The 17,487-nt window shown below is 41.5% G+C and overlaps 1 protein-coding gene across 1 annotated transcript in view; it reads left to right on the forward strand.

Moving 5' to 3' along the window:
* GABRB3 (gamma-aminobutyric acid type A receptor subunit beta3) overlaps positions 1-17,487 on the forward strand; it is a gene marked incomplete at both ends in the record, with an annotated part of 200,300 nt that overhangs the window by 65,996 nt on the left and 116,817 nt on the right. The window contains one exon of the mRNA XM_082495459.1: positions 10,659-10,706. Within this exon, the coding sequence (XP_082351585.1) occupies positions 10,659-10,706 (48 nt within the window). The remainder of the gene's footprint in view (positions 1-10,658; positions 10,707-17,487) is intronic.

Consider the following 17,487-nt stretch of genomic DNA (forward strand, 5'->3'; position numbering starts at 1 on the left):
TTGTCCTATCACTGGGCACCACTGGAAAAAGACTGTTCCCATCGCCCTGGCACCCTCCCTTTAAGTATTTATACACATTGATAAGATCCCCCCTCAATCTTCTTTTGTCTAGACTAAAAAGCCCCAAGTCTCTCAGCCTCTCCTCATAAGAGAGATGCTCCAATCCCCTAATCATCTTTGTAGCCCTTTGCTGGACCCTCTCCAGCAGTTCCCTGTCCTTCTTGAACTGGGAGCCCAGAACTGGACACAATACTCCAGATGCGGCCTCACCAGGGCAGAGTAGAGGGGGAGGATGACCTCCCTCGACCTGCTGGCCACACTCTTCTTGATGCACCCCAGAATGCCATTTGCCTTCTTGGCCACCAGGGCACATTGCTGGCTCATGGTCATCCTGTTGTCCACCAGGACTCCCAGGTCCCTTTCCACAGAGCTGCTCTCCAGGAGGTCAGCCCCCAACCTGTACTAATGCACGGGGTAGTTTGGGAGTAATAAGAAATTTTCTGGTGGTAGAGGTATCTCATTTGCTGGAGGGGCAAAATGGCATTCCCTGGCACCCAACGTTCAGTGGGAAGTCAGCTCCTCCGTAACTCCTAAGTTCCAGCAATCTGCAGTTTAGAGTTAAAAGTTAATCTATATTTAATCATATATAATAAATCTATAAATGAGTTATGCATGCCAAAATGAAGGGTATTAGGATGTCTGAAATACTGTAAAATGGATGTCTAATTGATTTATTTTGTCTAAAGCACCGTTGAATGCGGAGTTGCTTTCAATAGGGAAAAATACCACCTACTTTTCCTAGAAGTAACAACAGCGTATGGGGTATTAGGAGACTAACATTCTCTTCCCTATCTGCCAGGGAAACCTTACAACCAGGACTCACAGCATGACATTGATAAATGATTTAATTCTGTGGTGTTTGCCCCATATTCCTCAAGTGGGATTTTTAAATGGAGATGAATAACTACTCTCTTCTCTGAGGTTTCAGATGCCTCAATTTTACTTTATCTGATATATGTATACACAACATTTGAGAACTTTGAAAGAAAACCACCAAATATAGTTAAAAACTATATTAGAGCTTTAAAAAGATTATATAGCCAGTTTGCAATTTATAAAGATGTTAATGAACAAAGCCAGGGAATTTGGAGATTCCAGTAGATGAATAAACACCAAATGAATAAATAAAGGAGCATCAACAGATATTTTTTGTTGATTTGTTTTGTTTTGGTTTGGTTTGGTTTGGCTTGGTTTTTTTACTGACAATAGAAAAGCATTTCTGGCTTATCTAAAACTGTTTATAAAACTCTTGATAAGTTGAGGTGTTGAAACATGTGCTTTGGATTTCAGCAGTCTATTTTCAGAGTTAAGTACTTCACAGTGTTTTAAAATAAAGATGGAGGGAATTTTGAAACATCACTTGAATAAAAATATCTAAACCATTTCATTCTTAAAAAGTCAACATTTTCTTTTTTAGGAAAGTCAAGAGGAGAGCTGAGAGTATTCCAGTGTCACTGGATGTTCATTTTGCATTAAAAAAAAAAAGAAAGTTTTAGCTGCTAATGTTCCACCAAGCCCTATTAAAAGCACTGAATTAGAATAAAGCACTACTGCAACAGATGGTGGGATGTCCCAATATATTCAGGACAGTTGAAGTGTACATATTCACATCTCAAAAACCTGGAAAATAAAAATGCTTTAGTTCTTCTGATTCATTTTTAAAGCAAAGAACATTTCCATGTTCTCCAATTCATAGAACATTTCCAATTTTTCATAGACTGCCATGACTACACTTTACCGCTCCCTCACCCTCGCACTTGATGTGAAGTAGGGAAAATGCAGAAATGCATACGGTCTCTTACCAGCTTGCTTCTCTTTTAAATCAAAACTTCTGATGTTTAAAGAAGAGTTGTGGATAAAAGAAAGTACAGCTTGAGGCTATGATATAATGCACTTAAAGGTCCCAAAGGCAATATTCTTAACATCTACAACCGACTCTGAAACATAACCTGGGAATGTAAATGTTAGGGCTGGGCTCTTAAATTTAAGTTTCCTGACGCACTGCGGGCTGACAGCCTTTGAATTTATAAAGGCTTCCTATCTAAACAACCAAAAGAGGTAAAGATCACTTAGAATAATTATTTTGATCTGTACTTACAAAGCAGCAGCAACCTATGAGAAAGAATTACCACGTACATAACCAGGTGATTATTTAATCTGATCATATGTGTTTTCGTCATCTTAAAATTGTTCTTCTGTGCACAATTTGGAGACCAGTTTTGTCTGTACAAGAAGGCAGTCAGGGGGGTGTGTCTGGCAGGGGGATTCCTAATGCTGTTTTGTGTATTTGTTTATAACAATGTATACACTCCCAATGAGGTTTAGAATGGATCAAGAAATTATTCTTCCTCATTAAATTTTTTCAAATAACTGAAATACTTGATGTATTTCATGGAAATACCTTCTCTCTTCATTTTTCCAGAATATGATTTTTGAAACAAAACAAAGGGAAGTATTTTGTTGTTTTCTGTGGGTGCCTACAAAATCCAAGGAATGATGCAGAGACACCCTAACGTCTTTGGAGGCCAAAGGCACCTTAAATTTTTGCAGTGAAAGTACCTGTGGGGTACCTCATGGGCCCTGTCAAATAGATGTGCTCATTGGGGCGGCTGTTACGCAACAGCACTGAGTTCAGCACAGCGCATGTTAGTGACACCTACTTTCATTCAAAACTGTCGTAATGTTGGGTCAAGATGACCTCTGCATTTTGTAATACAGGTCTTCGAGTAACATATACTGTGCCCACTAGGATGCCAGGATGGGAACTCGGGGCTCCCTTCGGCCTCCTGTGTAATTTTGCACGGAAAACCAAAATCTCTCTGCGAGGAGCCTTTTCAGACCTGAGCCTTTCAGAAGTGGTGTCAGCTATTCTTCGCGGATTAATTCTTATTTTACCCAGACTATTAACTTTCATTCTGAAAATGAAAGAATACTTAAAAGAATGAAAACAAATTGAAGAGGCTGAGAGAGTAGGCTTCGTCCTAAGTCATAATTTCTCCCACCACCAAAATTGAAAATAATTCCAATATACCCTAAAGGTGCACAACCCTTGCACCAAGAAGTAGATCTTATGTCTTTTATAACAGGGATACACTTGTCGAACATATATTCTGGTCTGTGAAAGCGTAAAGAGTTGTTTTTTTGGTTTTTTTTTTTCCTACAAGATTTTATGAGCATTAACGGCACCTGAAAGGTTTCCTTTCTGAAAAATGCACACGTTTTCCAACAGCACTCCAATATCTCATGAGGGTTAGAAGGGACGCTGCAAACTTTGTGTCACCCTGGCATGTATGCAAGTGCCTCAGGGGATGGAAGGACAGAAACGAAAACTATGCAACCAAATGATTTTCTGAAGAACCACTGACTTAAGGAAAGAGAAGCAAAATCAGTGGTTTATTTGTGGAGAATGACACTAAGCTAGGAGGAGTGGCTGACACGCCAGAGGGCTGTGCTGCCATCCAGAGAGACTTGGACAGGCTGGAGATTTGGGCAGGGAATAACTTAATGAAATACAACAAGGGAAAGTGTAGGGTCCTACATCTGGGCAGAAACAACCCCAGGTTCCAGTATAGGATGGGGAGCTACCTGTTAGAGAGCAGTGTAGAGGAAAGGGACCTGGGGGTCCTGGTGGACAGCAGGATGACCATGAGCCAGCACTGTGCCCTTGTGGCCAAGAAGGCCAATGGCATCCTGGGCTGTATTAGAAGGGGGGTGGTTAGCAGATCGAGAGAGGTCCTCCTTCCCCTCTACTCTGCCCTGGTGAGACCGCATCTGGAATATTGTGTCCAGTTCTGGGCCCCTCAGTTCAAGAAGGACAGAGAGCTGCTGGAGAGAGTCCAGCGTAGGGCAACTAAGATGATTAAGGGAGTGGAGCATCTCCCTTATGAGGAAAGACTGAGGGAGCTGGGTCTCTTTAGTTTGGAGAAGAGGAGACTGAGGGGTGATCTTATTAGCGTTTATAAATATATAAAGGGGGAATGTCATGAGGATGGAGCCAGGCTCTTCTCAGTAGCGACCAATGATAGGACAAGGGGTAATGGATTCAAGCTGGAACACAAGAGGTTCCACTTAAATTTGAGAAGAAACTTCTTCTCAGTGAGGGTGACAGAGCACTGGAACAGGCTGCCCAGGGAGGTTGTGGAGTCTCCTTCTCTGGAGACATTCAAAACTCGCCTGGACGCCTTCCTGTGCAACCTCATCTAGGTGTTCCTGCTCCGACAGGGGGATTGGACTAGATGATCTTTTGAGGTCCCTTCCAATCCCTAGCATACTGTGATACTGTGTGATACTGTGATACTGTGAATATAGTAATGAAAACAACAGGACAGTTTAAGCTGTGAAAATTATTTTAGTGCTGGGTCACAGTAAACCACAAACATGTATTTCTGATTGCATTGAATGTGAAAATTCCCCTCCTGAATCGCACCAAAGTTGCATCTGGTTTGCTGCCTGGTTTGCTGCCTCGGACAATGGGCACATAATTTGGAAGGAGAATAAAGAAACGGGACAGACAGAAAGTAAAGTAATTCTTCCCCAGGTATAACCTTCCAGTTTCAAGCAGTCTGAGGTTTATGGACTTCCTCAGCCAGAGGGTACATTCACAACACTGATTTTAATACCCATTGATGGAGCTCCTTTTCATGCATTTGTCTAATGGATTTTTGAGCCCATTTATAACTGTGGCCTCCACAGCTTCCTCTGGCAAGGAGCTCCACAATTTAATTATGCATTGTGTGAAAAAGGACTTCATATTGCTCGCTTTAAACCGACTGCCTGATCATCTCAGCGCTCCTTTGGTTTTTATAGTACGAGCAATAACAAATAATCATTTATGCAGTCCACAACTTCATATACATCTATCATATCTCTCCTCCCTCATCTGCTTTCCAGACTTAGAAGTCTCAACCTAAGTCTCTTTCTTCCTACCAATGCCATTTCATACTTCTAATCATCCCTGGAGATCTTTCCTATACCTTTATGTAGCTCTCAAGCTCTTTGGGATGGAAGAGACCTGCATGAAGCTTACAGGATGTGGGTAGACCACAGATTCCTACAAGACTGCACCGACCCTGTTTTGTTCTGTTAGTTCCCTGATGGTTCTTAGCACTTGGTTACTTTTTTTGACCTCTGCTGAGCACGGAGCTGGGACCATCACTGAACTATCTGCAGTGACTCGGAGATCTGTACTGTAAGCATAATGGCAAATTTATGCACCATTGTGGAGTGTATTTTTTATATTTGGAAACTGAAGGCATTAAAAAGAAAAAGAAAAGAAGTCCTGTGGACTAAAATAATGGCATAGAACTTACTGGATCTGAACTAGAACCAGACACCTTCAAGAACATCAGTGATTTAAAATGTGAGTAAACAGGTGTCTGTGTCTTGACCTATTCTCACTCCATCCTTCCTACCTTGCTCTTAAATGCCAGGCTTAGACTTGCAAATTCACTGGCATGTTTCTGAGCACTGATTAACTTCCCAGCTCTGGCTGATGTCAAAAGGAGTCAAGACTGGCTAGCCCTCATAGAATTGGACCTGAAAAGTATTGTTCTGGTAACTGTTTATACTATGTGACATTGTCACTTCCATACTCTTTGTGGAGCTTGATGCTGGGAAAAATGAATTTCTAGAGAGGTTATGAAAGATCAAGGATGCTATAATGTCATCATAATTACATGTAACTTGGGCATCAGCATTACATAAAAGCATATTGAATGCTTACTTAACATAACATTTGAATAAATCATGTTTAAAATCATGTTCACTGAAACATTTATTTCAGCTAGAGACACATAGTTTAAGCTTCTCATACATAAACATTTTTGGCATTATTTATGAAAACTTGGCGTGCATCCACTTAATTTATACTTTAAAAAATAAGAGATAGCTATGTGAATCTTATATTTATAGAAGAAACCTCCATCATCCGCTGCTTACTGAGGTTTCAGCGGATCTACAATGGTAATTCAATAACTGTGTCTATAATATCCTGGGAATTTTAAACACAATTTCCCATTTTTGCATTTGGCATTTCACGCTGTACTTTCTTACTTTTCTTGATAGGCTTTTAGGTACTAAAAATAATTCGTTAGTGCCTATCATGCGGTGTGACAATGATGCCCTTGAATGCCTAACCTGGTTAGCATGGGCTGAACCTCCTGGTAAAAGGGAAAGTGAATTTTATTGACTCATTGGTGTGGGTGCCTCACTGCTTCTGAAGGTTCTGGAGGGAGGGCTTGCAAGGTGGGTTGAGCAATCTTGAGGTAGAAGCCCAGAAGCAGCTCTTCCAGGGAAGAAGAGTTACATTGAGGTTTCGCATCCGGCTGTTGCAACCAATAGTTATTGCACCAAAGACAACTAGGTTTATTTATATATACAATATATATATATTTATATACAATGAAGGCCTAATTTGGCCTCTTATCATGTATGCGGGGTCAATCAACGGAAGTATTTTCTTCACTTCAAAACGAAAAAGGCTCAAATATAACGAGGTGCGCATTCTCCAAGCCTGTGGAGAAGGAGTTTAGCATCACGCTTGTTTTTATTCCTGTTTGTAAATGGCTTGTGTGAGTTCTTTCCAGAATAGGAAAAGAAAGTGTTTTTTCTTAATAGTGTCATTCCATGCTCAGATGCTTTCCGAATCTGAAGCTGAAATATCTCACTTTCTTATTGTTAGCATTATCTTCCAAGCTATAAATATTGGCCTTTGCATGTATATTTTCATGCTGAATCATTTTGTTGGATACAAAACATCCAGAGTACTTGTTAAGCATTGTGTGATTCACGAGCATTGCTTTGTGCCCTGGCCTCAATCCAGAAAGGGCTATCACATTTCACTCTCCCAAAGACTATTTTCAAATGAATATGATATTTAATTTAATTTCTGCTTTTATGTGATCTTGTAGGATTTAAAGATGTGACAAAAAGTGGATAGTCGTTTAAAATTTAACCTACATGTAGTTAAAAGACTCCAGCAATTCCAGAAATACAGCACTAACTTAGAAGCTTTCCTGTTTCTTGGCTGTCCACTTACCATTAGCAGAGAGATTCTGCTATCTATATGTCTAAAGACATATCTACACGTCTAAAGACATATCAGACATTTTGGTCTGACACACTTTTGGAGGGCAATATGCTCAATGTACTGAAATAGACCTAGCCTTCCTTCCCATTAAATCACCATGGATGGGATTTACCTTATGCAGTATTACACACCCAAAAGTTAGATGTCTGGCTAGGTATAGGCTATGTTCCTAGTTATTAGGTACTTCTGGAGGGTGATTCATCCACCCTATTTTAGCCTTTTTCAGCCTTTGGAGTTTCTTTCAGTCTTTGGACTTACTTTCTCCACCGCAGTATTAAGGTAGCTTATGGTAACTGGCTCAGACTTATATATTTGATTTCCGATGCTTACATCAGCAAGGAGGAATCCCAGCCAGAGACGTTCTGAGTCGTGGTACCATCCAGAAATTGTGCAGGCTTTAAAAAAAGCACACAAAGCTCTTATTTCACAGTTCGGAAAAGTCCTAACATTCCAGTATAGGTTGCCCATAGTATCTTTTCCCGTATTATATTGAGTGAGACTTGAAGAGACCTGGGAGGACAAAAAGGGGAAGAGACAAGTTACTATTTTTGTATGTTACTTTACTAATCCTAAATGCAAAACATTAGCTCTTTCTAGCAACAAAAACTCCACCAGCAGCAATACTGAAACCATATGCCCTCCATCTGATTTACCATCAACCACTGCCTGGCTGCACACAGAGCCTCTCTGCTTAATAGTGGCTCTAGGCAAGCGCATGTATAATATTCAAAGCAGTTTTGTTCTTTTATTAAAGTTGTGATAAGGATGCAAAGCATTTTAATGGGAATAATCAATTATATAATGATACTCATATACAACAAAGTGCTTTTAATATAAGTACTTCTAATGTGCTGCTTTTGTGACGGGGGAATTACTTTTGTAATACTTTCAGAAGCGTGTCTTCTCTTGGTGCCAGGCAGACAGAAACAGTAGGAGACTTCTGTAAGAGATGAACTCCATTTACTCATCATTCACAAGAAGGCACTTTTCAATGCAGAGACCAAAGGATTTCACCGCTCCGCTGAATAAGAGAATTTCAACATCGAGATGTGTCTACATTTTTGTTAGAAAAGAAAAAAATGGAGTGCATTATCAGTCTGAATAAATGCCTATTGTGAAACTTCAACATTTAAAAGATGAGATTTGACTCTTTCCTGTTTCATTTGCCTAATTGTTTTCCTGATCTCCCTTTGCTGTTATCTTCTCTCTTCCAAAAAAAGACACGAATTCTACCCTGCCATTGGCATTTTTGCTGATGGATGTCAAAAGTTATAAACACAAGGTGGCCACACAAGATGTTTTGCATTCTTTTGAAATTTTAGATAAATATATTAACAGAAACTGTTTGTATATGCAAGTTTCTTTTTATCTTATAGGTATGGGTATAGTTAGGTAAGGGGATTGAAAACAGACACTTGTTCCACCTATATTGTACATGTTCATTTAGAAGTGGTGCCCTCTTCCACCCATAGCTAATTTGCTATAAGTCCCATGCCAGTTGCCATGGTTACAGGGTGAGCTGCATCTGTCTCTCAGGTATCTTTGGCTACGTTTGGGAGCGTAGTCCTGAAGGAAGACGTAGGCTGAGCATGTTCCCTGACTCTCTCTGTCCAGCCTCTGCGAAGGTAGAGTGCTTGTTCCTACACGTTGCAGCAGAAAAGACCCCAGCCATCCTCTTGTCTCAGTACTAACTGTGTGACTACCAATGTGAGATATGTGACTATAGTCAGGGGATGTATTTGGGTCAGTGTTGAGGCTTCACATGTCCCTTCTCTGCTCTTCCTCCCCTCCTCTCTCCTTTGCTGAGCTCAAGAATTTACCCCAAGTCTATCCTGAGTCATGGTGGACCAGACAACTAAGAAGTGTGGACATTAGACAAAACTGTACTTGAGAATATCAATCAAACCGCAAAATTGCATGCTCAGGTGTGGTTGAGGGCACGGAATACTATGACCTTTAAATCCAGAGCAATGTGGCTTGTGAATCCTGATGGCTAGGACTACCAAAAGAACATAAGATATTGTGAAGTTTGGAGTTGGATTCATCTGAAGATTAGGTGTCTACATGAGAACTGGGTGCTCCCATTATGTCAACAGAGATATAGTCAACTCAGTTAATGGAGCCTATGTACAGAAAGCTGGGGTTCCTCCTCTTGGGTGGAATCTGGCCTGCATTCCCATACACAAGCATCCTGAGCCATTGGGATGCTCCAAGGTATCCCCCTTGGACTTCAGTTACCTCTCCAGTAGAGATTGGGTATCGCATAGGTCCTGTATTGTAACTGACAGCTCTCTGCAGTGGCTCAAGTAATTCAGGGCATCTTAAATGGACTAGCTGGTGGCATCTAACCTGAGCCCTACCCAGCCCTACCAGTTCTGTTCTAGTCAGCTGTCTATTTCAAGGGGATCCAAGACGTGAGAGAGGCCCCACATCTCCCTACCCAGTACGCAAGGGAGTCGGGCATTCACAATACTCAGCGGCGAACATCCTTTAGCCAGTGCATATTTAATGTAAAATGCATAACCACCCCAGGAACAGGGACCAAACCCAGGATCTACCTTTCCCATGTAAGTGGAGCTTAATGCATTCAAACTCAGGATCATTTACCCCATGCTTTTAGTTGCTTCTCTTTAACTTCTCTAAGCAGACAGGTAAAGTAATGCACAGAGACATAAATCAGATTGTAAGATACAAATCAATACTTATTATGGAGAGCCCCTTCCATTCATCACGCCTTCTCAGAAGCTACTTAGCTAAAACTTATATTTTATTGCTGATTCCAGCAAAGCCAACACATTTCAGAGTACATCTCCTCTTGCTCTCTCTTAAATCAGTAGCACTATTTCAGAAGAGTCCTTTGTTACCACACGTTCTGAAACAGTTCAACGAAAATAATCAGGGAAAAATCTCTTTTTTGCAGTTAAAAACCACAAAATGTATTTTGCAAAGTCGCATGGATTTCAATTGAAAAAGCTCAAAAATATAGAATTAAGCTTCAGATTTTTAATGTTTTTTATATGAACCTCGATGTTTAAACACACATAAAAGTATTCAAAACATCAGAGATAAAGTATTTAATTTTAAAGTGAATACATTGCATTAGACGTCAATGTATTTTTTTAGTCTGGCTTATAAAAAAATAATGAAATAACTGAATTGGATAACATTCATCTGGATCAATTAGAAACCTTTTCTGAAAATTATTCACATAGCTCTATCGAAACCATATTGTTGCATTGTGTTTTTCACAAAAGCAGTGACTATTTTTTTCATTTTTCCTTTCTTGGCAACAGAATCATGGATCTATAATTAAAAACTCACTTAGACAATTTCCAAAAGATTATTACAATCTTGTCATGTCAGGGGTTGAACAAGTCAATTTATAGATTTTTTTTTCCCATCCCTTGATTCTACAATGATGGCCTGAAAATCTTAAAGGCCCTAAACTACGTTTTGCTTTGGCGATGGACACAGGGCACGCAAATGATATTCTCTCTTTCTCTCTTTTTAGGAATGCAGTTGAAGAAAACAAAAAACTCTATGCAATTTATGACACAAGGTGAGTAACAAAAAGTACTTTAAAAATATGATTATTACCTGTAAATGAAATGTTCATCCTTTAAAATGTTAAAAATTATTATTAACATTTACTAATCCTTTTTTTCCTGAGCCACAAAGTGCACAATGACAACTATTTTAGATCATCATACACGTTCTTCTCTACCTAATAATGATCCCCTCTTATATACAGTGATTTTCCTTTGTATACAGTGCACGCGACAAAGAAACGTGGTTACACAGCCAGCTTAATTTCCATGTTATTCTACAGAAGGAATACAGCCCACGATCCTGATCTGTGTACTATGAGCTTAACCGTGGCTGCTTCTGATGCCAGTGTTTGGGGAATGAGAGCGAAGGGCTAGCTGGCACAGCCTTGGGAAAAGGGGATGCATTTAAAAAGGCTAAGAAGCACTTCCACCAGCAGAGCGCTGTGTCTTGGCAGCGCACGGCTGTGGATAGAGCCTCTGTATAAACACACCTCCACCCGCTGAAGCGTTTCTTTTCCCCTCATCCCTCAAGGACTGCTTCCTGTTAAGGGCACTTCTTAGCATAAGTAAAAAACCTACTCAAATGATAAAAGGAAGACATACATCAGGCTTTCACTTTATCCTACCCATCGCTTTTTCTTTGTTACCCTGGATTATCGTTTCCAGAATTCTTCCTAATCTTAGCAAGTCAGGATTGATGCCAAATCATTTCACTGCACTTCCTTCTCATTGCTTATGCTGTTTTATGTGGGAGTGTTTGCATGTATAAATGGCTTTCTTTTTTCCCCCAGTGTTTATTCTTTGTCTACCTACTTTTCCACTGTTAAAATTCAAAGGGACATTCGGATAAAAATGTCAGGAACCAACACCTCTTGGTGTTTTAGCTAGTCCTTATACAGACGCATCAGTTAGGATCCTGACTTGATCTTCCTTTAAATATACATAATATCAAATATAAGCAATTCAAACAACTCGCACTTGTCTTCTTCATTCCGTATAATCTCCCGCACAATGAAGCTTGGGTCTTGACTTGGAACTCTGGCTGCTGTAGTAAAAAATTGTATAAACAAGAGTTATCACAAATAAGATTCATAAAGTAATTGATAAATATGAGAACAGAAAGAAATGGGCTATATTCTACTACTTGTATATAACCTTAAAGAAAAAAAGGTAACTGCTGCATACTGTTTGTTAATAATGAGCTCCTGACTTAGGGATTTAGTGGAAAACACTCAAGTAGAAACTCTTAACAAAGAAGTCCTATGTAAAATAGTTCTTCCTCAGCTGCAGTTACAGTAAAAAAAAAAAAAAAAAAAAAAAAATCAGAACTCAGTTACTTGTCTGTTTTTCCAAACACAGACTCTGTTTTCATCAGGACAGAGACTTAAAGAATAGTACTTCTAAAGCACCACAGGCTTCTCTAATGTATTTGTGTTATTTCAGTGCATAATCATTAATCTTTATGATGAAAAAATGTGAGTTATAAAGAGCCTTGATTATTTCTTCCTCTGCCAAAGTGTCAATGGATTTTTATTTTGATGTGCCTGACTCATTATGTGCATAATCCAGAGGTTTTGCTGCATAAGGAATGGAATATTGCAGGAATACTCTTTAAAATTCATTCAGATAATGCAAATTTTTGTTCTATTTTCTTGAATATGAAGAAAAATAACCATCTGAAAATTAAACAACAGTTCAAAACAATTTGGGTCAAGCCACTTATTAAAGGCAAATTTGTCCCCATTAATCATACTGATTAATATCTTATTCTTTATGTGGCCCACTGAAACATTCAGATCTCCACCACATCAGAACTGTTGACATAACAATATTAATATTTCCGTATAATTAAATGAAAACCAGCAAATTATGCAACCAAAGCAGATTCATGCAATGCTGTTTGCAATCTCCCTGGCAGAAATGGGGACAATGAATATCAACTCATTGTCAGTTATAAGCTCAGCATAAACTGTTGAGTATTACTCAACATCAGTAAATATTACATATGCTTTCTGATAAATATACATAGTAGATAAATATAACATTGTTTTCCTCACATAGTATGTCCAACAACCACTGCTCATTATCTGAATAGGCAAAACACAGCATATGAAACTGTCAAAGTGCAGAGTATTCCCTAAGCCCTGATGCCATGTATCTACTCTACAGCATCCTCCTGTCACTCTTAAACTCTGCTTCTGCTGAGATACTGTAGGACAGAAAATAAGGAAGTTGAGCTTTCTTATTTATTTATTTCTTATTTTGGCAAAAATGGTCCTCAACTTCCAATTTCACAAAGTAAAAAAGAAGTCACGGTTGGGGGAAAAAAAAAAAAAAAAAAGAGTTGAAAATTTTCTTGTGGATTTTTTCCCAGCCAGTTTTATTAATTACACCTTCTCAGCAGGTTAAACCAGCAGTCTATTAAAATTGCTGCAAGGCAAAATAGGTAAGCAGCAGCACAGGTCTCAGCCTAGTAAGATTAATGTCCTGTGATCCACAGAAGACACCACTTCACCTGTAGCAGCAATTCTTCCCCCTTTTTTTGGTTTCTCTCTCTTGTATCTCTGAACCCTCTGTGATCTCTGTGATTGCAGTTTGTTTCAGGATAAGACTGGATCTTTGTCAAAATCAATTAAATGACAGACAAGCCAGAGAGGAAAATGAAAAAGAAAACATTCTGACAAGTGATTCTGACCTCAGCGTTTTAGTTGGGTTATGTTCATTTTGTCAGGTAAACCCTCAGTACCACTCTCCAGTGCAAGAGCTCAGTGATGTATTGCATGGTGTGATCAAATACTTCTTCCCCAATTCTCAAGCCAGTCTTTCTCCTACAGTCTGGTTGACTGATAGTGGTAGTACTGCAAATGCATCAGTCGTGAGCAGACCTCTCCTCTATTCTAGCCTTCCTGACATTGCCTCCTCTTCTGTATCTCCACTAGTTCTGACAATGATGAAGAAAACTGGAATGTGTTCCAAAATTTTGAGTGGCTCCTCATTCCACTCCCACCGCCTTCAACAATGTCTGTCCTTTAACAAAGGCCGAGGGTGCTCTGTTGCAGCTCCTTCTGAAAGGAGATGCTGGGTGCATCTACATAGCATTTTAGTGCAGATCAGGACTGTGCCTGTGAAGTGAATCATTTGATCATTCCCACTTACTGTGCTTTGGTTCACATCTCAAAGCAGTCTCAGAGCACACAAACTCGATTCCTTTTATACGAAACTAAGGTGGAAAATGCACCCCAGCAGCACATTGAATGTGGTTGAACCGCTAATGAACATCTATTCTATGGGACCAGATTGGGACTTTTCCCAAGAAAAAAAAAATAAAAAATCTATGGTGCAGACGTCAGGTCCTCAGCAACAGCAGTTTTGCTCTACAGACCAACCTCAGAGCTTGTCAACTCAATCCATTGTAACCCCACTCATCCCAAGGACTTCTTTCACATGTAGGCTTGGCAGGTGTATTCTTCCACATTTATTTGCATTGGCCCAAGGACAATCCCTTTGCTCCTTCACACAGAATGCTTGCCTTTGCAGTTTAGACTTACCCATTTTTGAAGTGGCCTTTACCAACGTTGGCAATGCTAGCAAAGAAAAGAATATTGCTGTGCTTACCTTACTGAATTAAATTTGATCGGGAGCATAGATGTGAACTGTCCTGTGGCCCAGAAGCTGGAACATTCACCAAAGCAGTAGAAGTAGTGATGAATTTTAGTCCCTGAACTGCAACGTTTGAAGTCTCATCTTTTACAGGGATAATTTTACTTGGACAGAAAGACTGTATGTTGGAAAAAGAGCGAGTGAGAATGAGCAATGATGAAGGCACCTAAGGGGAGCAGAGAATCAGATTCCGTTCCTTACACCACTGAATGTTGATTTATTTTATCCAGTAATTAATTCATGAATACTGGATTATTTATGAAATAACGATACTTCATAGATAAGAGACAAACCACTAGGCTACAGAGTCATGTTAACTCTTTTGCTCTCTCCCCTACTTAACTGTTTGCTGAAAAGTGGAACATTTCAAACAACCAAGATGAAAACCTTACCCTGAGGTCCTGTAGTCTGGGTTGATCTCAGGAGATGCATCCTTCGGATTTTCTTGGATGGAGATCCTGCAGGTTCTACCCAGGGGCTTTGCTTTGTGAATACAAGTGCCAAGACTCCTTCCTGCCATGCCTTGAAATAACCTGTTTGCTTTTTGAAAGGAGCCCAATTCCAGGAGAAAAGTCAGGGTAGCAAATTTTGGGCCAGGACAAGGAGTCTATTTCTGTGCCTATTTTTTTCCTATTGGCCACATTAAAGAGCTCCCCAAAAGTCTTTGCTTCCATTATTTCCTTAAATGCTCTGCATTGCGCAGGGCTTTGCTGGGTCTTACCTCTAGACCATCGCCACAGAAGCTTTGTTCTAAGTCTTTCCTGCAGACAAAACCCAAAGTGCTATTTTCACTGTATACGCCATATCACTGAGAAGTAGAGATGATTTTTACCTTTCATGAAATTTGCTGATCATTTATATTTTTAACATTTTTCAGTTACTGCTAAGCCTAATTGAATCCAAAGTCCCGAGGAGCAAATGCTCCATAGCCCCCTAACTACTTCCTTGTCCCATCAGCTCCAACCTGGATTACCTTTAAACTACCCACAAGTAAATGGAAACGGTTTCTCTGAAAGACCAAGAAGACAAATACTTAAATGAGGTGATAAAATATGACAGACTCTACAGCACTGTTGATTCATTCCTACCTCAGTGTGTTTCCGAAGTACAACGATAGCACGTTAATCAGAAAGTGTTCTCTAAAATATTTTATTTCTGTTATAAAACTGACAATCTATTTAAGAAAAGTTATTAGTGCTTAAACGTGCTTTTAAACCACATTAAATTCTTCATAAGAACTCTTTTCTTCAGTGTTAATACTTTTTTTCAGCACTTAGAGGGAGAGAACTGAGTTCGTATCCTTCCCTAAATTCGTTTTCGCTGAAATCTTTCAAAGGACTAGTCTTCAATACTGCCCATCCATGCCATTAAAAAAAAAATCAGGATCCAGTGCCCTCAAATCACTTATATATATATATACACACACACACACATCTCTATATTTTTCTTATAAGGCTTTTCATTTTTGAGCCCTCAAGTCATGTATGCTTCATGTCACAATCCTCAAACTTTCATTGGTTTATAAATGAAAGCTAATATTTCACTTACTTTATAATCACAGTAATTATGGCACTATTAAAAAATCCAAATATTGTGAGACTTAGTATGAAATCACAAGATTGGGCAACAGTTTCTCTACATTTTTTCTCATTGCCTATAGGGTTTTACATTGTTTTTAAAACTGAGCCTGCTCCTTCTTTTATTGGACCTTTTTATTAACTGCAATAGCAACAAGGTCAGGACGTATGTCATGGATTGCACTTGTCTTTCTTTTCAAGAATTTGTTGAGGAGAGACAAAGCCATCCATGCTTTCTCACCTGTACACACCACCACAGCAGTCCTCAAGTGTCCATCTTTTTCCTAGCAGTTTCCCTAAGAGAAGAGGATATATAGAAGGAAAAACAGGTGGTAAGAGAAAAAGTATGGAAAAAAGCATTGCTTTTCTCCCTTGACTAGTGAAATTTGTGCTCTGTCAGGGACCAGCGGCCCCCAATTGCAACGTAACCAGAACCAGGAGTTGGCTCAGGCCGTGTTTACACCGTCGGTAGAGCCCGGTGAAGAGGTCTGGCGTTGAGAAGGAGCTGGCTCCAGAACCAAAGGCAAAACAGCCAAGTCAGCGTGCTTCTGTTTCCATGCCAATTAGTCCTGCTGCAAGGACTAATTAACCCGGAAGGAGGTTAACAATAATAACAACCGTGCCGTCTCCACCCCAACCGAGGCTTTATACAGTTAAGAGCACCCAGAAGCTCACAGGCAACACAACAGCGAGCCGACAGCTCTCACCCGACCTACCTTTGGCACCAGCGCAGTTTCCCTTCGTTACCGTCCCGGGTAACGAGCCCGGCTACACACACGCTTTGAAGCCAGGGGAGGTTTTGCCTGGCGAAACACGACGATCTAGATGTGTGCCACTGGCATCCTCACAGCCACGGCTGAAGGCAGCCTCAGGCCCAGCACCTGTACACGTTCACCACACCCCACCCCTTGGCCAGGGACGCCCTCCGGCCCTGTGCGGGTCAGGGCCCGGCTCCCAAACCCACCTCCCCCTCCCGCCCCAGCGGCCTCCCCCCGGGCACGGCCCCCGCGACAGGCCGAGGGGCCGGTGGGCGCAGGCACCGGCCTTGGGGCAGGCTGAGGGGCCGGGGAGGGCGGCCTGTCCCAAGGGCTGAGGCCAGGCCCGCGCCCCCTCAGCCCGGCCCGGCATCAGGAAGCCCCCCCCCCCCTCACCCGGCTGCAGGGCGGGGGGGGTCCCGGCGGGCCGCCGCCCGGATCCCTTCGCCTTCCCGAAGAGAAGAAGACCCGCGGGGGCTGCGAAGGGGGCACCCCCGCCTCAGGGCGGCCGGTGGCGTGGCCGGCGGGGCGGGCGTGCCCCGAGGCGGTGCCCGGGTAGCCGCCGCCTCCCGCTACCGGCCCCGCCGAACCCCGTCTCCCCACGGCGCCCCCTCCTCGGGCTCTCCGCCGGGAGGGACGGCAGCGCCCTCCCCTTCTCCCCTCCCCTGCTCTCCCCTCCCCTCCCGGCTGGCGGGAAGGCGGCAGGGCGGGCGGCGGCGTGTGGGGACGGCGGGCGGCGGGGAAGCAGGCGGCCGGGCTCCGGCGGAGGGCGGCTTCCTCCGGGGCTCGGCGGCGTCCGG

The sequence above is a fragment of the Vanellus vanellus genome, assembly GCF_965231255.1.
Source record: "Vanellus vanellus genome assembly, chromosome: 1".
Taxonomy (NCBI): domain Eukaryota; kingdom Metazoa; phylum Chordata; class Aves; order Charadriiformes; family Charadriidae; genus Vanellus; species Vanellus vanellus.